The 23,962-nt window shown below is 37.2% G+C and overlaps 1 protein-coding gene across 4 annotated transcripts in view; it reads left to right on the top strand.

Moving 5' to 3' along the window:
• Positions 1–23,877, top strand: part of UBE3A (ubiquitin protein ligase E3A) — a 49,349-nt gene extending 25,472 nt beyond the window's left edge. For all 4 annotated transcript variants that reach the window (XM_042866658.1, XM_042866659.1, XM_042866656.1 and 1 more), the window contains 9 exons: positions 2,232–2,542; positions 6,744–7,999; positions 14,955–15,099; positions 18,682–18,887; positions 20,430–20,594; positions 21,037–21,192; positions 21,284–21,357; positions 22,184–22,327; positions 22,540–23,877. In XM_042866658.1, the coding sequence (XP_042722592.1) occupies positions 2,232–2,542; positions 6,744–7,999; positions 14,955–15,099; positions 18,682–18,887; positions 20,430–20,594; positions 21,037–21,192; positions 21,284–21,357; positions 22,184–22,327; positions 22,540–22,660 (2,578 nt within the window). In that variant the 3' untranslated portion in view covers positions 22,661–23,877. The remainder of the gene's footprint in view (positions 1–2,231; positions 2,543–6,743; positions 8,000–14,954; positions 15,100–18,681; positions 18,888–20,429; positions 20,595–21,036; positions 21,193–21,283; positions 21,358–22,183; positions 22,328–22,539) is intronic.
• The last annotated feature ends 85 nt before the right edge of the window (positions 23,878–23,962 follow it).

The raw sequence follows: 23,962 nt of genomic DNA, 5'->3' as shown, positions 1-23,962 counted from the left end.
TGCTGTTTTTGGTTGTTTGGGTTTTTTTTACATAAAAATCAAGAATTAACATGAGAAAATATGTAATGGTTCTGCAGTAGCTTTTTTTAGTTTTCACGAATGCCATTTCTATGCTTTTTGCTTTCCATCATAATGGATATGGAAAGAAGAGTTCCTTAGATGTCAGCTGTTAGAGACAACTCTAATCTTAATGCTGTGCCTTAGTATTTCAGATATTACCTGATTAAAACATAGTGTTTGATGTAATGAAATACTGCTAACGTAATCAGTGTTTATATACTGAAATAGTTAAAATGTTACACGAGCAGGAAAGGTGTGGATGCTTCTTTAGCAACTTATCCAGCTTGAAGATGTAAGCCCTCTCTTGTAGGGAATTGGTCATCCTTTCACAGTGTATTTAATATAAGTAACAATTCTGGCTACTCTAGGTGAAAATGTATGCCCACGTGTAGAGAGGCTTATGAGAAATAATCCTTATAACATTCATAGGTTTTTACACAGGTCAGAAAAAACATTGCTGCAGAGCCTACGTGTAGACTGCAGTGGAGAAATAAAATGAAAGAAAAGTGTGATGAGGGAGCATAAAGCTAAAATGCTCATGTGGATATAGGATGACTGCCATTCTGTATGCATGTGCGCACAGATACAGGCCTCAAACCAAATATGTAAAAACTGGAAAGGCTGGAACTCTTTCCTCAGATCAGGATATAGCTATTCTACTTCCTTACGCAGTAGTGGCTTTGACGGTGTTGATGGTGCTGCTCTACTTTTTTGTGATCTTCCAACTCTGCCTCAGGGCACCAGGGAAACTTTTTTTATTCTGTTCTTGGAAAGTTGAGGTCAGGCAGACATTGGGAGTAATGGTTTTCTTCCCTTTTGCTCTTACAGATCTCATGATCGTAGAGAAGGAACAGAAGTGTTACTGTTGAATAACATACATCTTAGTAGTTACTTTAAGAACATGAGGACACTTCCCTTCTGAAGCCACTGCTTTGAAACTCTAGTACTTAACCAACCCATGTTAATGGCTAGGCACAGCAAGTGCCGAGGTGTACCAGCAGGTCTGAGGCTTCAGTTCTAATGCACTTGTTCTATGCAGAATCTGTGCGTGCGTCAACTTCTGGAAAAAGCAGCTTCAGTTGTCACAGTTTCTGATTTATGTCTTCTTCCCACCTTCTAACCTTTAGACATGTAGCGTATCATTGCATTCAAGACCTATAAGTTTGACATTTCCAAAATGTTAGAGATTTTGTTTCTATTTGATATCTTGCTTTCATAACTAGCTTTCTTAAAATAATAGGATTTTTTTTGTTTTGTTTTGAGAACACAGTGAAATATGGTGTTCTTGGTGCTGCATGTACCTCCTTCTGTCTTAATGAGCAGTAGCTTTCAGGTGTTTTATTTACCATTTGCATGTTTCTGTAAACATGTGGCTCTAGTAACTGACCATTTAGATGTTTTTGTGTGTGTATAGTGCTAGGCACATAGAGTAATCTAGAGATACACTTGTTATTCTTCAAAATGCTTGCCTTGTGTTACTTTGGGGGAAGGGGAGAATTTGGCAAATAGCTGTTCGAGAGCCATATACTTCACTAAGCTGAAGTTATTGAGCTCATCTTTAATCATGGTTTTGTCAGTTGTTCAGTTAACCAAGTAACGCTTTTCCTGCTCTTTTAAATAACAGATTAATATCAGATAACCATGATCATCTAGAATCTTGTGTATTAAAAGAGAAAACATATTTTAAAGGACTTATATCCTATTGTATAGTATTTATTGATAGTATTACTAAATAAATGCCTTGATTATTTGTCATGTAGCTGTCCTCTCATTGGCAACTGTACCTCTCAAGACTGCATCAGAGAGTTGATTACCTGTAAATCCAGTTCTGTTCTACTTTCAGCCTTGCTTTGCAACTAAACTGCTCTTTTTTTTTTTTTTACCAGTTGAGATTGTGTCCACTGTAACACTAGAATGTGAAGCTCGTACCTGTGCGTAAACAAGATTTACCTTTTCATTTCAGAGGACCCATAAATGAAATTGCGTTAAATACATTTGCATTTGTCAAGATGAGAGTCCCGCATTATAAAGGAATCTCCTGATGTTCCCTCTGATTCAGAAATCTTGTGTTTCAGTGCCTGACTAATCTCTGCCTTGCTGATGCTTTGAATGAGCTTTGTATGTGAAAGCTCTACTAATCCTTGTACTTACTGTTTGAATGTTTGCTACAGGAAGCGAGCAGCTGCAAAGCATCTAATAGAGCGCTACTACCACCAGTTAACTGAGGGCTGTGGAAATGAAGCCTGCACGAATGAATTTTGTGCTTCCTGTCCAACTTTTCTCCGTATGGATAACAATGCAGCAGCCATTAAGGCCCTCGAGCTTTATAAGATTAATGCAAAACTCTGTGATCCTCATCCCTCCAAGAAAGGAACGAGCTCAGCTTACCTAGAAAACAACTCCAAGGGTGCCCATAACAATTCCTGCACTGACAGAAAAATGAACAAGAAGGAAATGCAAGGCCCAAGAGATGACTTCAAAGGTAAGATGATACTTTGGAATCCTTATAAAATAGAACACAATATGCTCAAGTACAAACCAGCAGATTTCAGTGTGGTGGTGTTCTGCTGACTTCTTAAGTAAAATACAGTGGTCAGCCTTAAAATATTTTACTGCAGATCGTGTGAGATATCTGGATGAATGCTGAACACTGATTCCAGATCTGGATCTTCATTGCATCTCCAAAATTGGTCTGTCATCTTAGATGAATTCATTCATTCATTTGCCTTCTGAGATTACTGCAAACATGGAGATTTTTCTTAAGTGCTGTTGTATGCCTGCATTAGTTTGACTGCTTTAGCCAGTTTTGTAATTGCTCTGTAGTAAGTGAGATGTAAGAGTTGCACTTCAAATAATTCCAGTGTTAAGAAATATAACAGGTAAACAAAAATGATACAATAGATGATATGCTTGTTCAGTGGGCTTTTTTTTTTTTTTAAGCGGAAATAGGGCTGATAAAACCCTGAGACTGTCTTCCATAGATTTGTTTTGGACTGTGCATGGCTTTAGAACATGCCCTCCTTGTGATTGTACAAAAGTTAACCGTTAGTGTGAAGCTGTGTTTTTACTCAATGCCAGACCTTCCAGTTATGACTACTAGACAGATTATTTATTTGCAAATCAAGGTAAGAGAACACTAGAGAAAGAGACCACAGTGTAAGCTGGCACCTTGATTGTTGCCTAAAAATAAGCATCCAAAAAAAAATCCACCTACCAAATGAAAAAAATTTAAGCAAAAAATGGGAAACCATTCACAGCAAAGAATTAGAGAAAGACTTGTAGAATCATCAATGAAATACAGCTGTTTTAAGAGACCTGAGATGCTGCAGTCAATACTAATTTAATCTTTAGCTGATATGAGGAAGTGTCCCCAAATTATGTGTGATCTGAGTGAGCAAAGATGCAAACAGTAGAGAGGGGAAAAAGGAGCCCAGTTAGTGTTAGACTGGCAAGAGACATGTTAGGTCTGTTTTGTGGCTTGTCTCTTAGTCTTGTGTATATGAATGGAGATGTGCACATACAGGATTTTCATTTGTTTACCTCTGCCCTACCATCCCTCTGCAACACAGGTAAGTAAGAATCTTTGCAATCCATCCAAAGGCAGCTCATTGTCTATAGCAGTGACTCAAACATTGTGCTTTGTCAAATCACAAAAACTGACCTGTCTTTGTAGCTGTATGGACAGAGTAACTCTAGAGCACTCTAGTTATTTTTCTTCTTTTTTTTAAGACGTTTCAACAACAGTGTCAGAGAAAACTGCATTCAAAGTTACGAAAGCCAAGGAAAAGGATATGTGGCTTGCTTTTATGCTTGACACAGGGTTGGAAGTTTCAAATAATTTAGAAGAACTGCCTCTTGGAATTATTTAAATGATCTTTTTCACACAGAGGTGGTGACACACTGGAACAGGTTGCCCAAGGAGGCTGTAGATGCTCCATCCCTGGAGGCATTCAAGGCCAGGCTGGATGTGGCTCTGGGCAGCCTGGTCTGGTGGTTGGTGACCCTGCACATAGCAGGGGGGGTTGAAACCAGATGATCATTGTGGTCCTTTTCAACCCAGGCCATTCTATGATTCTATGATTCTTTTCTGTAATGATAAATGCTAGAATTATTATCTCTTAGGAAAGGTTTATTTGGAAACTGTTAGCACGTCACTAATAGCTTAGATGACATTCTGAAAAGAGGAAGGAAAAAGTGAGGGAAATAATGAATTTGTTTTAAAAACAAACAAATATAGATTAGAAATGCAGTCAAATATAAAAAGAACCATTTCAAAGTTTGTGTTATAATTAGCTTGGAAACATGTCTTCAGCTCTTATTGCCAGTACATTGAGTTGGGAACAGAAAGGATGGTGGGCAGGCAGTAATGACACAGTCGTAACAGAGATATAAAAAGGTGATTAATAAGTTTTGCTGATTGGGGAGTTTGCCAACCGTGTATAGATCACAGTCAGCCTTTTTCATGGTCAAAAAGGTACTTGGTGAAATTGGAAGATAAGTGCTGCTTTTGGATCCCTGCTGAAATTTGACTTTGTGTGTGGATTTGTTGTGGGTATCAATGAGAGCAAGGTCTGAGAGGAGCTGTGTTTACACAGTTAGAAGACTTAATTGTAGTAGAAAGTGTGAGAGAAGGCACAAATAACTGCACGTATTCAGATGTGTCAGCTAAAAGTTACTGGAGTTAGAAGGAACCTTTGCTTATGCTGGATTTGTTCTCCAGCCAGTCAGTATCTGATACATCAGATACATCAGATGCTGATCACTGCTATAAAGTAAGACCCTTCCATAGCAACTCAGTTGGAGCATGGTCTCGGGATATGACAAAGCTGTTGTGAAACTGCTCATGGTAACACTTAATATTTTAACAAGAAGTAGCACGTGGTTTGTTTCTTAAATATTAAAAGCATGTAAAAGAATGACTGGAGAAATCCTGCTGAATTTAAAACGTGTTACTATTAAATCATCAACTTCTATTAGTAATGTTTTGAGCTATGTATAACTTCCATGCACTTGTCAGTGAACTTGAGGCTGTAGTCCTTGTTTTCAAGGGTTATGGCACAGAACAATCTGAGAGGCGGAATGTATTCTAGTCAAGTTTGCTGCTTACATGTGCACTACAGCAAATAAAAATAGGAAGTGTACCAGGATTTAATCTTTTTATAATATCTTCATTGCTGTTATTTATTCAACAGGACAGATCTTAGTTTTGAAGCTTTTTCTGCTGTCTTCTTATTTAATGGAAGTCAATCTTAGTAGCATGACATAGAAAAGATTAAGCTTATGTTACCTGTGCTCTAAGAATGGTTGTGAGGCTCTGCAAAAAAATGGGTTGTCTCTCTGCATGACTTAGTTTATATTTTTAATGTAACATTCATTCCAAGTAGACATTAATATAGGCAATAACATTTGAAAATACTTCAACATATACTGTCTATACAAAGGTGATAGGCTTAATGTCTGCAGAGGTGGCTATAAATTCAGTTTTCATTCTGTGTACTAGTTCAGAAGAATCTGATTAAGATAGAATGAAAACAGTCCGCATAATAGTATCTCTGCATATCTAAGAATGCACATCACATCACTGTATTTATCAACACCACCAGTATAACCAGTGTGTTTGGTGGTAATCTTACTCTGAAATCATCACCTGGTGCGAGAGCACTTGTGGGTGCTGTTTAAGAAGTGGAGAAAACTGTAACCAATGCTATTTCTCACTTGTCACTAGATAGAAAGATTTGGGTTAGCAAGTGGACCTTAAAATGAGTACAGGGTCTGGGAAACAGGTACCACGCTGTTGATGTGTAAGCCACCTTGACTATATGAATAGCATGTTGATGAGTATGTTCAGTTGTTATTCATACAAACAAATAACCCACCTGCCCAACAGTGCATGTAATTTAGAAGGCAGCAAAAACTTATAACCCTGTGTTGAGGGCTTTTTGAATGTTTTTCAGGTATGTATTATGTGAAAACTATTTCATAACAGAAACTCATAAAATTAAACTCATATTTAAAATAAACAGAACTCATATTTAAACTCATATTTAAACTCATATTTAAAATAAACAGAAACTCATAAAATTAACTCATAAAATTTCATAGCAGAACTCATAAAATTTCTTACTTATTTCTAATACTCTTATTTCTAATATTCAACAAAATAAGTTACTGAGTCTTTTAAAAATCTATCCTTAAGTTTGATCATGTGTGTGCTCTGTTGGAAAAAAGTCGATACAGTTTAGTTCAGGTAGCATAATGACTTGTGTATTGGCTGTACTGATTTACCAGAAGCATTGGTATTGTGTCACACAGCCTTATTATAAGGCTTTTAAGGTTTTAACATCTTGCTGATTGCTCTAGTTACTCTTCTTTAGACAATCTAATACTATCAAACTAAACGAAGTCAATCAACTGCAAGGCTGTTTTTCTATCACAGCATGTTCTCTCATCAACATCGCAAATAAGATGGTATACAAAAGAATTCTGAATTTGTTGTTTATCGTGCTAATGAAAGTCAGGTATGTCTTGAATTTATAAACTGACACTAAGTTGACACTGTTTGGTTTTTTTTAACACGTGTTGATGATATAATATACACAGCTTTATTGTGTAAAGCATGTTAACAGTATTTTCTTAATTTTTTATCTTAATACAATTAATAATAATTTTTTCTCTTGTTATAGATGTGACTTTTCTAACGGAAGACAAGATATATGAAATTCTTGAACTATGTCGAGAGAAAGAGGATTATTCCCCTTTAATCCGAGTGATTGGGAGAGTATTTTCCAGTGCTGAGGCACTGGTACAGAGTTTCAGAAAAGCCAAGCATCACACCAAGGAGGAGCTCAAGTCTCTTCAAGGGAAGGATGAAGACAAAGATGAAGATGAAAAGGAAAAAGCTGCCTGTTCGGCTGCTGCTATGGAAGAAGATTCAGGCGCGTCATCATCTTCATCATCAAGAATAGGTGATAATACACAAGGAGATAATAACCTCCAAAAATTAGGCCCTGATGAAGTGTCTGTAGATATTGAAGCAGTCAGGCGGGTCTACGATAGGTTACTTTCTAATGAAAAAATAGAAACTGCCTTTTTAAATGCACTTGTGTACTTGTCACCTAATGTGGAATGTGACTTGACTTACCACAATGTATACTCTCGGGATCCTAACTATCTGAATTTGTTTATTATCGTTATGGAGAATGGCAATCTTCATAGCCCAGAATATCTGGAAATGGCGCTGCCATTGTTTTGCAAAGCAATGAGCAAGCTGCCCCTTGCAGCTCAAGCAAAACTGGTCAGATTGTGGTCTAAGTATAGAGCAGACCAAATTCGGAGAATGATGGAGACGTTTCAGCAGCTTATTACTTACAAAGTCATAAGCAACGAGTTCAACAGTCGTAACTTAGTGAACGATGACGATGCTGTTGTTGCTGCTTCCAAGTGCTTGAAAATGGTTTACTATGCAAATGTAGTAGGAGGGGATGTGGATACGGATCATAATGAAGAGGAAGATGAAGAACCCATCCCGGAATCAAGTGAACTAACTCTTCAAGAGCTGTTGGGTGAGGAAAGAAGAAATAAAAAAGGTCCTCGAGTGGACCCACTGGAAACTGAACTTGGTGTTAAAACTATAGATTGCAGAAAACCACTTATCCCCTTTGAAGAATTTATTAATGAACCACTGAATGATGTTCTAGAAATGGACAAAGACTACACTTTCTTCAAAGTAGAAACGGAAAATAAATTCTCTTTTATGACTTGTCCCTTCATATTGAATGCTGTTACTAAGAACCTGGGACTGTATTATGACAATAGGATCCGGATGTACAGTGAACGGCGCATAACTGTGCTCTACAGCTTAGTTCAAGGACAGCAGCTCAACCCATATTTACGACTTAAAGTGAGACGTGATCACATCATAGATGATGCACTCGTGCGGGTAAGTCACGCAGCAACATGGAACCTAGGTTTGTAGCATTTGACTGTCACAGACTGCAAAGGCTCTGGCTAACTGAAAAAGACTACATGTGAATTCAGTGTTTTATGTGCTAGACTTCCTCAGCAAGAATCTCAAATAGCTTTACTGTATTAAGTTTGAAATTCTGGACGTGCTGCTGGAGACTTAAATGTTCGTCTCAGAGCACTTGCCATCATAGGTGTTTAAGGTAGTTCTTAACCCTCACAGTCAGGTTTCGTGCTGTTACATCTTGATGCAGAGAGTGGCCAAATTCTTTGTCTTATTTTCTTTAAACTCTGGGCTGCATCATCTTTTGATAATGAGGGTTTTCCAGGTGGGTGTTTGAATTAAAGCCTTTCAGCTCTGTGCTGTTGTTGAGGACTTGGACTTCTAGGTACAAAGCATATGTAAAGATTGACTGCTTGATAAGTAGAACTTCTCACTTTTCTAAGCCTCATTGCTATTTGGTGCAAATAACATGACTGAGAAAGGGGAAGTAGATCCTGTTAGTACCTGAGAACTGTGAGAGCAGCCTGCTTCTAATTATGCTAGCTTCTTGAAGTAAAACAAAGACACTTGATGTGTTTTTTGAAGATGGGAGTTGTGTAGAATACAAACTACAAGGAGTATTTAACGGGCAACACTTTTCCATAAATTTGCCCCTTAATTTCAGAACTTTTCCTCCATTTAGTTTGTTGCTTAAAGCTGTTGTTTTTCAGAAGTCCTTTTTTTTTTTCTGTTAAAAGCAAAACAGTCCTTGTTAATTTTTAAACTTAAACTTGCTTTTAAAGCATGCCACTCACACGTCAGACAGGGCGTGTATTTGGGAGAGACTTTGGAGAAGAGATGGCTTTGCTTCTCAATGCAGCAGCTATTTCTGTTTTGACTTCCAGCTACTATTGAAGATCAGTTACGAGAGCCCTGAAAGAGCTCCCACTTAGATTTGCAGCATACATCTGAATTTCTCAGTGGGTTAGCTGCTTCTCAGGAATTGTTAATACTATGAATTGATACAGAAGACTTTTGCTTTCGAGTACTGGTAGGGGGAAATGAAGAGGGGAATTTGCTATGCAAAGATGGCTTTGGTCTGAAAGCATACTTTTTGTAATAGGCGGATGAGGAATACACTGTTGTAAGTTTAAATTCTCCTGTGTACCCATTTTCTGATTATTTTTTTTTTTTTAGAATGCTGTTTGTAGTTTTATTATCTATCAAGCTTACCTTGTGTCCAGTTAAGTTTTGCCACCTTAAAGTAGCAAAGTTTCTTTTGTTGATGCTCGTCAACTTTGATGCACATAAATAATGGAAAAGAGTAAAGTACTTTCTCTTCAGGAGAAAATGAACTGAAATAGTATAAGAGCTAGTTCTGGGAAGATGTTTTATTAACATCAGGTCTAGCAGAGAAACAGTAGACCTTCCTCATACTAAGGGTTGGGAAGAAATTTTTGGGGCCAAAAAATGTTTAATGTAACTTAGCTCATGGACAGCAACTAGTTGGTGAGTTCTTACAGCTCAGATGGACCACAGCAAACATGACTGCGCTGTTGGTGGTTTGAATCAAACATATACTCATTTGTGATGCGTGTGCAGCAGTCCTGGCACTGTCCAGAGTCTACAAATACATGCCTGGGCAGTTGCCATGGATCCTGTAATGGATGTTAATGTAAGCTGTCAAAACATGTTATGTTATTGTGATCTGACTGTGTCAAAAACCTAAGGATAGTAGAAATTGTAGACTATTTATTCTGAGACAGAAAGTAAAAGAAAAATTGAATGCTTTTACATTCAAACAGTGAGCTGAACTTACAGTGTTGGTCAACAAAAACAAACATGGCCCAAGCACTTCTCTAAAGTGAAAAATGGGTTGTATTCAAGAAATGGTGATGATTAAAGATTCACTGCTGTACAGACCATTGGTTTCAAACTGAAAGAGTGGAGATTTAGACTGGATGTAAGGAAGGATTGTTTTGGGTTTGGTTGGTTTTTTTTTTCGCAGTAAGGGTAGTGATAGCCTGGAACTGATTGTTCAGAGAGGTGGTGGATGCCCCAGCCATGGAGACGTTCAGGGCTGGGCTGGATGGAGCTCTAAGCAGCCTGATGTAGCTGTAGGTGTCCCTGTTCATGCATGGGAATTTGGCTAGATGGCCTTTAAAGGTCCCTTCCAACACAAACAATTCTGTGATTCTATGTAAACTATGATTACAAATACTAATAGAAATTATAATAGTAATAATACAGCATATAGTAGTCACCTTTAAATGATGAATGTGTTTTAGTTGACAGTAAGAGTTACCAATGTTCAAGGACATAATGCTTCCAATGTGTCTTAAAGTTACACATCTTATTTGCCAGTCATGAAAGAAGGCTCTATCAGGTACTAATAAGTGCAGGCATTTAGTGTGACCCACACAAACCTCAGGAAGGCTCTAAGCTGTAAATCTGCAGGTAGCAGGACAATTTAGTCAGGGAAATTCTGCCCAGTGCTACCGCCTTGCACTTTATTCAGCAGCTGTCTGATCTGTCAGTTTAAAAGCTGGTGCTGTTGCTAGAAGTGCTTCCTGTAACAAATTTGGAAGTGCTTGTCACAATTTTCACGATTTGTTTCCACTTCCTGACACTTCAGTAGCATGAAATAAGTCAGGACAGAAGTCTTGATTATGTCCCAATCATAGAAGTGACTTGGTGCCTCTGACTGCACTCAGAGTTGGAATTGCAGGTCAAAGACAAGTTTGATGCCACCAGTATTGGCATAGAAACACACAGTACAAAAAGTGAAACAGTTTGTACAGGTTTATATCGGTGACAGCTGCAGCTTAGGATGTGATACTGATGCAAGGGTACAAGGATCTCATTGAAAACTATTAGAAAGATTTTGCCAAGTCTTGAGTTGTGAAAGTATAGTCTTAAATCTGTTTGGTGCTTAAGTTACAGGTAAGTAACACCACTTCTGATATTTCACTCGCGCACTGCTGTTGTTTTTTCCTTTGTTTTACTTACAGGATTTGTATTCAATGAACTGTTGATCTGAATAGCTTGATTTATTTGAATTACAAGTAATTTTATGCTCATGTCAGTACACCAGTGTTTTTACAGAATATTTTCTATAGAATCTTTTACAGTATGCATAACTGACCGTTTCATGATGAAGTCATTCTAAGAATATAGATTATAAAGTGAGGTTGAAGTGATCTTAATCATATTTTTGACAGTACTGGATATTTTAAAAACAACTGTAGCAATCAACTTTCATAATTTATTTGAGCAACTTGACTACAGTTCTCTGCTAATCAGTCAAGCTGGTTTGCTCTCAGTATTTAAACTTGAATTCATCATGTACGTCCTGCTTTTTGGTCTTCGTTAAAACAAATATGAACACCAGTGTGTTTTAATTACAGTAGGATTTATTTCTTATCCTGAGAATTTGAAGTAATACCTTTTAAATACTTACTTACAGCTGCTCTCTATGAAGAGAACTGTACTTGTCCCTGGAATAAATAGATCTAAGCAAAATTTTTATGTATAAACTCATGGTTCAATTTCTTTGCTTGTTGTGTGCCATTGAACCTTTATTTTTGTTTTCTATTGAAATTAGCTTGATGAAACAGACTTTGTACTGTATGCTTGCAGTATACTTATTTTTATGTACATTAGTCTGAAAATTCCTGAGAGGGGAAATGGTAAGGTGTTAGTCTTCACTTCTATTACAGAACTCTCACACTTGGGAGCTGAGAGCTCAGTTGGCAGTCCTAGAAAGCAGTTGACATGCTTTTTCTGTGTATAATGCATTTCTTTCAAGAGGTTAGCTCTAATAAAACTGAGTCATGTTACATGGATGTGGTGGTAATGAAAAGCTTATCCTTAAATCCCCTCTTCTGCCTTTTCATCTCCCAGCAGTTACTTCTTTCATCCTCTTGCTCTGATTTTACTTTTTTTTTTTTTTTTTTTTTTTTTCACAGGTTCTATATGGGTTTATTTTCAGGTAGCAGTAATTTAAGAGGTATGAGCTACGAGGTGAGATTTGCAGTGGTAGATTCCTCCAGCAAGCTAGTATCTCTGGCTGGGACTTCCTTGCAGAGTAGAAATTCACTTGGACAAATGTTGTTTTGAATCCAGACAGCTGGTAGGCAGCGAGCCTCTTGTAAATGACTCTGCCAACTGGATCAATGAGCAAAAACTGTGTGACTACTACAACCCGCGTGCAGATTCTCACACTGTTAGGCACCAAGTATTCCAGGAGCTTTATGGTGTCCGTGTAGACTTAAATTGTTCTTTGTGTGTTCAGTTGAAAATCTCGGCCCTTATTCTGACTTTATTGATGTATGCCAGCAACGTGGGCAAGCGTATATCTGGACCGTGAAATGCAGCTTAGGATTATGCTTTCTGGGAAGTTGCTGGAAAGTGTTGTGATTTCATATGTTTAGCTCAAACGATGCTGGCAGAAAATGTTAGCTTCTAAAACTCACGTACACTTAGATTGGGTTGATCCAGCAGTATCTGTGTTAGCGTGACTGAAGTAGATCTGGTTATTTACAAAAGAAATATATAAATCCTTTAAGCTGATGTTCATACTTCCTCGCTATAGAAACACTGCTGCAGTTAGGCTGAAATTCAGGACCTCTCTGATTATGCCTGTTTTCTACCAAGTTCTATTTTTTTCTTGTTAAGCATCAGTTGAGAGACACGGATGTTCAGAAGAGCAGCTAAATCCGTGACTTTCAGTTGAGCAGCTTAGCAACATTGTCCTGGTTATAAAATCTTCTCCAAGGAACATTAGACTTTGACTCAAACATGGGTTTGTTGGTAATCCTTTATCTGACTTGCTCTCAGACATCCAGCACAGTGTTTCAATCTCCCCAGCCAGCACTGGTCAACTAGGAGTGCTTCCTTCCCCTGTCTTACTACTTTTCTTTTATGTTGCTCGTTGCAGTCTAGTTCTCAGCCAGAGAACTAAAGAGAAATGCAATGCTTTCCTGACGTGAGAGTTTTTGTGCTGTGGAAAGGGATTGCTGCCTCAACTAAAATGCACACGCAATACCTGCTTTTTCAGAACTCATCAGAATTCATAAAACTTTCAAAATAGTAATTTGATATTTGGTAGCAAATATACAGTCAACAAAGTTATGGGCTGGGAAGAAAAAAAAACTATTATTAGCACCACTTGTGTCTATCCAGCTTTCATGTATAATAACCAGTATTTATGATCTGAAAATTACTGCTATGTTTTTTAAATGACTGTCTGTTTTACTTAGAACATAGCTTGTCATGTTCAGAAGCAAAATTCTTCTACCACGTCTGTACAGTTTGTAACTTAAAAAGATTTAAGTGGAAAGCAAGATGCTATACTGTACTACTGTGGGAAACATGATGAGAATATCAAAGTTAGGGAATCACAGCATGGGTTTATAGAAGAGATATTGTTTGTTAAAAACATAACTGGTGAACTGGTGAAGTTCAAAGCATGTTATTTTAATCTCCTTAGGAGCTAAAATAGTTCATTGCCAGTGATGGTCAATTGACTACTGTATGGGGAGATTGCTTTAGATGGTACATATCCAAATTACAACATTCCATGTAAAAAAATCTAAATATATATCTCATCTAGTAATCTGACCTCACTCACTGTGGGTCTTCACGGCTTACCTTCATTTCTTTAATAGTGTTTTATAATCAGTGGAACTACCCTTTCTCTATCCTATGGAGGTACCCTGTATCTACACTTCCTGATACTAATTTTCAGTACTTGTTGTGATGCTTTCTCCACATGCTCCTTTTGCATGAGGAGCTTCAAAGTCTTCACCCATCCTGAGCTCTGTCACTCATCTGCCCTGATGTCTCAGTCCCTGGTGTCACTTCCTTCTTTATTCTCTTTCTTTCTGTTTTCCTTTACACTCCCATAGTAAAATTCTGGGGCATTAAGGAACGTGCTGGTGGTTGTGGGGATAAGCTGGAGTAGTGAAATAGAAATGGTTTAGCATGCTAACAGTACGTACTGGTAAATACACTTGACAGTTACTGTCAGCAACATAGAATTCTTCATAGAGGAATGTGCAGGTTCATCTTTGTTTAACTGTACTGCTGTTGAATGTTCTTCTGCATGTAGATATGTTTAATATAATAATACTGTACAAGTTTAGTATGTTTACACTTCAAACAGGATTATTTCTTGCCACGTATAAAGCCTCTAACTTATTGTTTAATGAAAGGATGAATTTCTGTTGGAAAGAGTGTTACAGCCCCGTAACAGTTTGTATATAGAAGTGAAACCCTTTGCTATAAAACATCCCCTCTGTTTGACTTCATGCTTCCCAGGAAGAAATGCCGTAGATCTGCTTAAGGCCGCTGAAGACAAAAGAGCAAGAGAATTGAGATTTCTTCACTTAGGGTCAGGAGGAAAGGAGATTTGTTTGGATAATGTCAGTGTCTTTTTGTTTTTGCTCCTCACACCTCTACACTGACAGTGAGATGTGGTCACCTTATAAAGGCATGTCTTCTGTCTTCTGTTATGAGTTATCACGTGAAGCTTCCAAAGAATATGTGCGTATTCACAAAACATGTAGTTGTCAGTTATGTAGATCAAGCTGCAGTCTTTTGTTGTCAGATGAATTCAGTTATCACAGCAGTACACCTTGTTTTCGTATTTGTTTTTGTGATTTTTGTCCAACTTAATGCTGACTTACTTGAAGTAAGTGTTTAAAAGAACGACAGTAGAGAACTCTAGCAGACTTAACTGGCTAACGGATCTCATCTTTGGTAAGTTTCTTGCTACAGAAATTCCCAAATTACTACGTGGTTAAAGCGATTTACCATTAATATTGGTATATTTTAAGTTGTGATTTATACATGCTTGCTTCTTAGATCTGGAGGGTGATTTTGCTTTAGTTACTTGATGTTCCACTGAGATGTACTAATTAAATAATTACATCTGTTCACTCAATAGCTAGAGATGATTGCCATGGAAAATCCTGCAGACTTGAAGAAGCAATTGTATGTTGAATTTGAAGGAGAGCAAGGGGTAGATGAAGGAGGTGTTTCCAAAGAATTTTTTCAACTGGTTGTGGAAGAAATCTTCAATCCAGATATTGGTATGTTGTTTAATAACTTACTGAATACTCAGAAGTTAAGGGTTTTTGTAGTGCCTTTCTACATCTGCTGCTTCTTTTCCCTGAAGCTCCACAGATTGATTTCTTGGTCTTCATGAGAGTACTTAACTCATTGAGAGTTCAGCGTTTTGCCATCAGTTGTCCTTCTGAGAAGCAGTGATGAGAGGCATAACTGCAGTTAGTGAGAGCCATCGTTTGCTTAAATATGAATCAGTAGGACAGGGTTCCTTTGCAGGGTTCCTTTGTTTGTTCTCTCACCTTTCTCCTCACTTTGCTTTGTGATTAGCTTCTAGAATTAGTAAGCAAACCAAAGAGGAAGAACTTCTGCAATAAAACCAGAGTAGGACTATGGTGAGTTCTTGAGTTATTTCCCCCCCCCTTCCCTCAGCTTAAGAAAAATCTCATTCTAAAAAGTCTCAGATCTTCTAATGGTTTAATCTAAAATGGCTACAGCATACCAGTAGTGTCAGATTTGCTTGTAGTTGATTAAGAAGAACTACAAATAATTTGTTATAGTCAAAGTTTTTATATTTGTGTTTTAATCACATTTACTGTTTTTCCCTATACTCTGCTTTTAATTTGCAGCTTGCTTGCAGCTTTTAGAGGATTAAAATTGTTTAAATATTATTGTGAATACAGTGTGTCAGTATAGAAATCAAAGACTTTTGCCTAGTTACTGTACTAATTTCATGATTTATTTAGAGTTTGATGGAACAGTTTAATTCCTGTAACATAGCTTCCATTAAAGCTTAACAGCTTGTGGCTGGTAGGTAACTTGTGTTCATCAAACTGATTTTATTTTTTTTAATAAGCCATTGTATTGAGCTTTGTGGTTTAGAAAATTGACACAGAAACAGGTATTCATTTTGAGCAGACAAGAAAGGAAGTTCTCAGAAGAGGTAAAAGAATCTGAACCTGGGGACTTGCCCTTCAACACACGCAAGCCAGATCTTGTTAAAAAGTGGCACTGATCCGTAGACAAGTCTTACTCAGAAAACTGCTGTTGGAGAGAATCTAGGTTAGCAAGGCTAGTCAGAATATATTAGAGTGTATGAAAGTATTAAGACTTCCTTGTTTTGATAAAGTACTGCTTCCAAAGTAAAATTCCTTTTTTTAACACTGGGTTAATGAAAGTTGTGTGGGGTTTTTCATTATTCAGCGCTGCATACGGAAGTAGTCCTGTGTCAGAATTGAAGTCTGATTCAGCTAGTAATATCTGGCTAGTGTATGTGTGTTCCCTACAGATACAAATGCATAATACATTAGCTGTGCATGCATGGTTTAAATGCTGCTGTTTTATTCAAGTATAAATAATTACATGCTTTTTTTCATTTATATTAACTTTACTGACAAAAACTAACTTATCTGCTTATGCCATAGGTATGTAGAAGCACAAAATATGGCTTGCTCTCACATTTTTATTTTGCACCTAACAATATGCACTGTAGTATAACAGCTTACACACTGTATTTACCAAGCGTGACTTCTGATTTCTAAATGTAGAAAAAAATCCTCTGAAGATTATTAGCCGTCTTCTGATAGTTACATGGAGTGATGTTTATTGTTATAATAGTTCGTTTGCAAGTATGTTGCTAGATTTTTCATATTATAAACCACCTTAAATATTTTGTTCAAGGAAGCAATAGCACGGAGTTGGGGATTTATTACCAGTAATTTTCATGGTAAAAGAATATAATAATATATTCTGTATATAATATATAAAAGAATATAATACTCCTAGCTACGTTGTTCTATGGTTTTCCCTTTATTTCAGGTTCCCTTTTTTTTCTGGTGTTATATTGTGGTTTTAATGCGTGGTACTCCTAATTTTGGTCAGTGAATAAAATTGGATTTCATTTTAGAGCCGTTTCAGAGGTGAATCTGGGAAAAATGTTAGTCCTTTGTTATTAGACATTCGTTGTAAGCAGTGGACTTCGTAGAGGGATTCATTTAAACAGTTTATAGACTGTATAAAAACTGATTTGATGAGCAGGAGCTAATCTGGTGGCTTGCTACAGCAAAAAGGATAAGAGGCTCTTTGCCCTACTCTCATTCATATAGCCCTATCCTTTCCCTTCAGCTTTCAGCACGTGCCAGTTCAGCTGTTTAATGAAGCCTTTTATGAACTTGGCAAGAAATTAGTTCCCTGAAACAGTATGTTGAAATGAGGGGATATAGGGAAAAAGACACAGCCACTACCCCTTATAACAGTGACATACAATTGCAACCCTTCTATGAAACAGCAGTCCCATGCTGTGTTTTCTCATCAAGTTAGAATGTGTGTGACAGCTGAAGCAAATGTTTACATTTTTATATGCTTATATGTATATGTGTGAGTCCATGTTGGGCACCTAACTCATTTTAAGTTTGTTTGCAACTCTTATCACCAACTCATCACTGTAACTTTCAGTTCATAGAATCACAAAGGATGGAAGAAACCTCTCAGATAATTGAGTCTGTCAAACTCATCCCCACCATGCCACTTACATCCTCAGTGCCACATCTACATGGTTCTTGAACACCTTGGCCAAGACAATGACTCCACCACCTCCCTTGGCAGCCCATTCCAATGCCTCACAGTCCTCTGTAAAGTAATTTTTCCTAATATCCAATCTGAACTTCCCCTGACCATTATTTTAAGGCAGTTACTATCCTGTCGCTAGTTACCTGGGAGAATAGGACAACCCCCTCCTCACCACAGCCTCCTTCCAGGTCATTGTAGAGAATGGTCTGATCTCTCCTGAGCCTCCTGTTCTCCAGACTGAACAATCCCAGTTCCTTCAGCTGCTCCCCATCAGACTTGTGCTCCAGACCCTTCACAGATTCACTGTCTTTATGTGGACACTCCAGGGCCTCAGTGTCTTTTCTGCAGTGAGAGGCCCAAAACTGAACACAACACTCAAAATGCAGCCTCACCAGAGCTGAGTACAGAGGGACTATCACCTCTCTGCTGCTGCTGGCTGCACTAGTTCTGATACAAGCCATGATGTCACTGGCCCTTCTTGGTCAACTGGGCCCACTGCTGCCTTGTTTCAGCTGTTGACTAGCAGCACCCCCAGATCCTTTCCTGCTGCATGGCTCAGTGAGGGAACTGCACATAGTCCTGTTCTTTGGCTAGAATCAGCATGGAAAAGCCTTTGAGGAAAGCCCACCACTTACAGTAACTAGAATTCGATGCAGTTTCATCCGCATTTTTTATTAGATTCTGCTCTTGCACTGTTGGATTTATCAAAGTTAAAATCTGTGTTAACAATGTGCTGCTGCTTCATCAGTAATAGGAGGGATAGAAGGTTGTATACATGCAGCTTCAGTGCGCTTTGCAGGATTTAGTATCACAAGGCTCATGCGTGCTTTTAGTGATAATGTTGGGTGCTAGCATTTTGAGTAGCTTCTGTTACCCTAAAGGTAAGTAGCTTTTCTGTGCTGTTAAATCCAGCATAATTCTCAGTGTTTCAGAGACGTTCTAACATACAGGGGTTTATGAAGCTATGTTTTACATGTTGGTGGTTTGTTTGTTTGTTTGTTTTAAATATAACCATAACTATTTAAAATAATTCTTTACAGGCATGTTCACATATGATGAATCTACAAAACTGTTTTGGTTTAATCCGTCCTCTTTTGAAACTGAGGGTCAGTTTACACTGATTGGCATAGTGCTGGGGCTCGCCATTTACAATAACTGTATACTGGATGTACATTTTCCCATGGTTGTCTACAGGAAGCTAATGGGCAAAAAAGGAACTTTCCGTGATCTGGCAGACTCTCATCCTGTAAGTTCATTATGTTCTTTGTGTTTATTACTGCATTTTCTGTGTACTGCCTTAGTGAGGTTTTCAATTAAATACCATAGAACTGTCAAAGTTGAAAGTAAATTAACCTTTTGTGTAGAGTCTGTATCTGTTTAAACAAATCCATAGCAATGAAAACCTGTATCTGACTTGGTGGAGGTTGTGAACAAATAAGGCTGGATATTAATAGAGCTTAGTTCTTTGTTGTTTGTTTGTTTGTTTGTTTTTTTGCAAACTACCAAAGTTGCTTAATGTTGTGTGTTATTAACTAACTATTAAATAGTTCATTAACGTGACTTGTTGTTAATCACTGTATAGCTTCCCAAAGAGATTTCTAAAACAATAGGTAGAATTGCATTGTATAGTTTCCTACAAAATACACTACAGTGGCTCTTGACCTGCAAAGATTTGATGCCTGTATTGTGCTTCTTCTTGGTATTTTAATATAACTTAAGGACTTACTTCAGAGCTTTTGCAAACCAAAGATGAAGTTCCAGGTAATCAAGCCACACAGTACTTTCTTTAACAATAGAACATGGAGGATGGATAGGGGCTTCCTACCCGGGTACAACCAAGGGCTTCAAATCCTGTCATTTCCAATATGAGGGATTTTAAGAGATGCTGTGAAATGTTGAAAGAATACAGCTAGTAAAAGAATGAGGCTTTCATGTAAACTTTCAGTAATTAAAACATAAAGAGAGAACTTATTACTTCTACTTAACTACAAAAATACGTTTGCACTTGTTTTTTCTTTTACCTTCAGTTTGTATTCAGTCTGAGTCCTACACCTCTGTCCTAGCCAAAGAACTGTTTCTGTTCTGCATAGGCTTTGGTTTCCGGAGAGTCCTAGTCTTTTCCTAAGGCACTGTAAGGAGGAAGACTGACATTTCTTTCAGTGGAAGTAACTGTCAGAAGTAATTTCAGATTGCACTTGTCAACCTCTGACCTAAGCTGTACTTATTTTGTAAAGACCTTGGGATTTCTTAACTACTTTACTTTTTTTTTTTTTTTGTACAGACACTTTCTTAATTTAATGACTGTCCTATCTATGTTGCTTGCTTCTACATTACTTCCTAATTCCCTTTTAAATCAAGATGTAGGAGATAAAAACCTGCTGTCCATTTTTTTTTTCTCTGATTCAGTTATTTCTGTGATTTTTAATGCACAAATTGAACTTAGTGGTTTAAAATGTTCTGGATGTAAATATGGGTTCAAAGGAGTTAGAAGTTAATCACTGGCTCTTAACCCACAGATCAGACCACAGTGTTTGACACAACCCCTGGGTAATAGTAAGCTTTCCTCGTGTCGTTACTGTCATTTGTTGCCTTTTATATCTTTCTCTTTCCTTAGCATGTGCTCCTGGTTGCTTTTACAAACACTGAGTGAGTTTGATGTTTGTTTGTTAGGAGTGAATGGAAATTAAGTAACTTGTCACAACTGTTTTCATGACAGATTATTTCGTGTCTTCTGATATTGCTCTGTATTGAAACTTACTTATGACAGCTCTGTATCTTAATCTAATAGGTTCTTTACCAGAGTTTGAGAGATTTGCTAGAGTATGAAGGAAGTGTGGAAGATGATATGATGATAACTTTTCAAATATCTCACACGGATCTCTTTGGCAATCCAATGATGCATGATTTAAAGGAAAACGGTGATAAAATTCCTATTACAAATGAAAATAGAAAGGTATGCTTTGTGCTCAAGTAACTTCTTAAAAGTAATTGGTAATTTTTGGGTGCTCTGTACAGAAATACTCTATAGAGATTTGCTCTCACAATGGAAGTGTAAAAGCCTATATTTACTTATATATTTATTTGTTCTGCTTTTGTTTTGTTAAAGGGAGCACTGATAAATACATACATACGTATGTATGTATTTATATGTATACATGTATATTATACCCATATATATGTATACATATAAATACATAGCTTCTATGGGGGTGTTTTGACCTGTTTGAGAAACATTTGAGACTTGCTCCCTACCATTACTGAGTAGAAGCTAAGCCCAGGTTATCCGGGCAGAGCCATAGAGTTAAATTATTTTGGAGTCTTACATTAATAGGAGATTCTTTGAGTGGAGTGTGTATCAAAGTACTAAGGATTTCTTGGGGGTTGTTTCCTTACAGGAATTTGTCAATCTGTATGCTGACTATATACTCAATAAATCCGTAGAAAAGCAGTTCAAGGCCTTTCGGAGAGGATTCCACATGGTGACCAATGAATCTCCTTTGAAATATTTATTTAGACCAGAGGAAATTGAATTACTTATTTGTGGAAGTAGGGTAAGAGTCCTGAATGTACATCAGAAAAAGTGGAACTTTTTTGATTCTAATGTAATTAGTGGTCATTCTTAAAAATGTCATCTTCTTACAGAATTTAGATTTTCAAGCACTAGAAGAAACTACAGAATATGATGGTGGCTATACAAGAGACTCTCTTATTATTAGGTAATTTTTTTTAATTTCTGAAAGATTACAAGCAGTTTGCTTTCCTGCTTCTTTGTAACAAATTTAATAGCATAAGATTTTGTATTTTTGAGGTATTGGATTTAAGTCTTCTCTATAATTCCACAAGTACTGTCGTTAGAGCGTTAATTAGAGCATTAATGCTTTGGCCTCCAGTGAGCTTCTGTAAATCTTGAACGTTCGTTTATTTGGGACTTTATCTTTCTCTTATGTCATTCAAATAGGACAGTTTAAATAAACATCGCTTTGGTTTTCTTTGGGGGAATGAATTGTTTGAATAGGCACAGTGTGTGAAGAACTTCTTATTTCTCTGATCAGAAATCAAGCAAACTCAACAATTTCAAAGAGGGGAAATGCTTTTAGTGTGCTTATTCCTTTTCTGTCCCCTTTGACTGGGGAGCTCTGTGAAGGCAAGAATCAGAGACACGTGTCTTTGGTCTTCTGGATTGTGTCATAGAACTGTTGTTCGTGATGGAGCAGAGCTCTTGACAGCAGTTGCGTTTGTGGTGTTTAAGAAAGCAGGTGGTTCAGTTGAGCAGTATAGGGGAACCAGTACTACTGCAGGGGGCAGAAGAATAGTGAGGCAGAGAATGTTTGCGGATCAAAGTAAACGACAGTATTTTGGTAATATTTCTAATTTCTACCTGGTTGTCTCAGTGATTGGTAAATATGTTGTGAGGGTTTTCTTGAATGTAACTTGTGAATTGGTGAGATTGGTTGGACTTCTAAAATGCCAAAGTTTAATTGCTTCTGAAGGTCTCGCACTGAAGACTGATGTCAATTCACTGATTTCTTTCTTCCTCACTAGGGAATTCTGGGAGATAGTCCATTCATTTACAGATGAACAGAAAAGACTATTCTTGCAGTTTACAACAGGCACAGACAGAGCCCCTGTGGGAGGACTTGGAAAGTTAAAGATGATCATAGCCAAAAATGGCCCAGATACAGAGAGGTAAAATTCTGTTTGCTTGTTTATAAACGGAAACAAATTCTGTGCTTTCATTTAATTTATTAACTTAGTTAAATCTGAAAGTTGAGGCTTGAAGCAAAGAGGATGCTCTTTGAATTCTGAAATCCGTAGTAATGAAACAGCAGCGTATTTTGTTGCGCGTAGTGCATGTGTACGTGTTCCTTCATCACAGTTATTTTCTGTTTTCCCCACAGGTTACCTACATCTCACACATGCTTTAATGTACTTTTGCTTCCGGAGTACTCAAGCAAAGAAAAGCTTAAAGAAAGATTATTGAAGGCCATCACATACGCCAAGGGATTTGGCATGCTGTAATAAATGTAACAAAAGGGATGAAAAAAAAAAAAGATGGTGGTGATGTCCCTGTCCAAAAAGGCCATAAGATAGTGAGCTACAGTAGTCACCTGTGTTTGTGCCTCCCTTCTTTACTGGGGACATTGGGCTGGAACAGCAGATTTCAGCTGCTTATATGAACAAAATCTTTATTTTTTCTTTTAGCGTGAAAGTGTTACATATTCTTTCACTTGTATGTACAGAGAGGTTTTCCTGAATATTTATTTTAAGGGTTAAATCACTTTTGCTTGTGTTTATTACTGCTTGAAGTTGAGCCTTTTTGAGTATTTACAAGAAAACAAACTGTACTCTCCCAAGGAAACTATTGCCATCATTTGTAGACTATGTAACCTTCAAGTATGTGCTATATTTTTGTCCCTGTATCTAATCAAATCAAGAACTGTACTTTTTGAAGAGTTTGCTTTTGAAACTTGAAGTCTTGGAAAACAGTGTGATGCAATTACTGCTGTTCTAGCCCCCAAAGAGTTTCTGTGCAAAACCTTAAGAATCAATAAAGATGGAAGGGAGAACTTGGAATGTTAAATTGCAGCCTTGAAAACTTTACTTTAGTCACAGCACAACAATTAAAATTCATTTCACTATATGTTGTCTTCACATGTCTTGTAATAAATTGTGGTTTTAATTAGAAAAACATTTCTTAGCATACGAAAGGGTAGAAATTTTAGTTACTTTTTCTAAAGAAGAAAAAAGTTTACTGGGGAAAAGTGCATTTTCAACTGAACGGCTTTAGAGTAGGGAGTGATGAAGTGTTTGGGGGGAGGGAACTAGGAAGTTTTTGCTACATTACAAACAAAGCATGTGGAAGTGCACTTAAAATGAAGTTTTATTCTTAATTGCCTATTATGTTGACCTTTTAAATAGACAATCCAAAGTCTTCCCTACGTGTTATGTCATCGCCATTTATTTAATGAATCATTTGTTCCTCCTTATCAAGGCACATGATCAGTGTTGCAACATAATCTAAAGGGATGGCTGCTGTGTTTTAATCTCATCCAATGATAAGCAAAATTGAAAAATATTAAACCTGAAGGCCTACTTCATGTTGTACACTTCCAACCGTTAAATAAACTGTTAGAAAGTAAGTAATGAGGTTATGTTCATCTGCTACAGAACATATTCAGTAGGTTTTTAATTTAACTCAACAAATCATATCAGAAATAAATCCTTTACCTTTTGTAGTCTGTGTTTAATGTTAATTTCTCCTGTTGCAATATATGAGAAAGGGATTATGCATTTGTAAGCGAAGACAGAACTGGCATATCT

Source organism: Lagopus leucura, unplaced genomic scaffold, assembly GCF_019238085.1.
Source record: "Lagopus leucura isolate 7727_CA_CO unplaced genomic scaffold, USGS_WTPT01 Super-Scaffold_100001, whole genome shotgun sequence".
Taxonomy (NCBI): Eukaryota; Metazoa; Chordata; class Aves; order Galliformes; family Phasianidae; genus Lagopus; species Lagopus leucura.
This window is presented reverse-complemented; position numbering and strand designations above follow the sequence as displayed.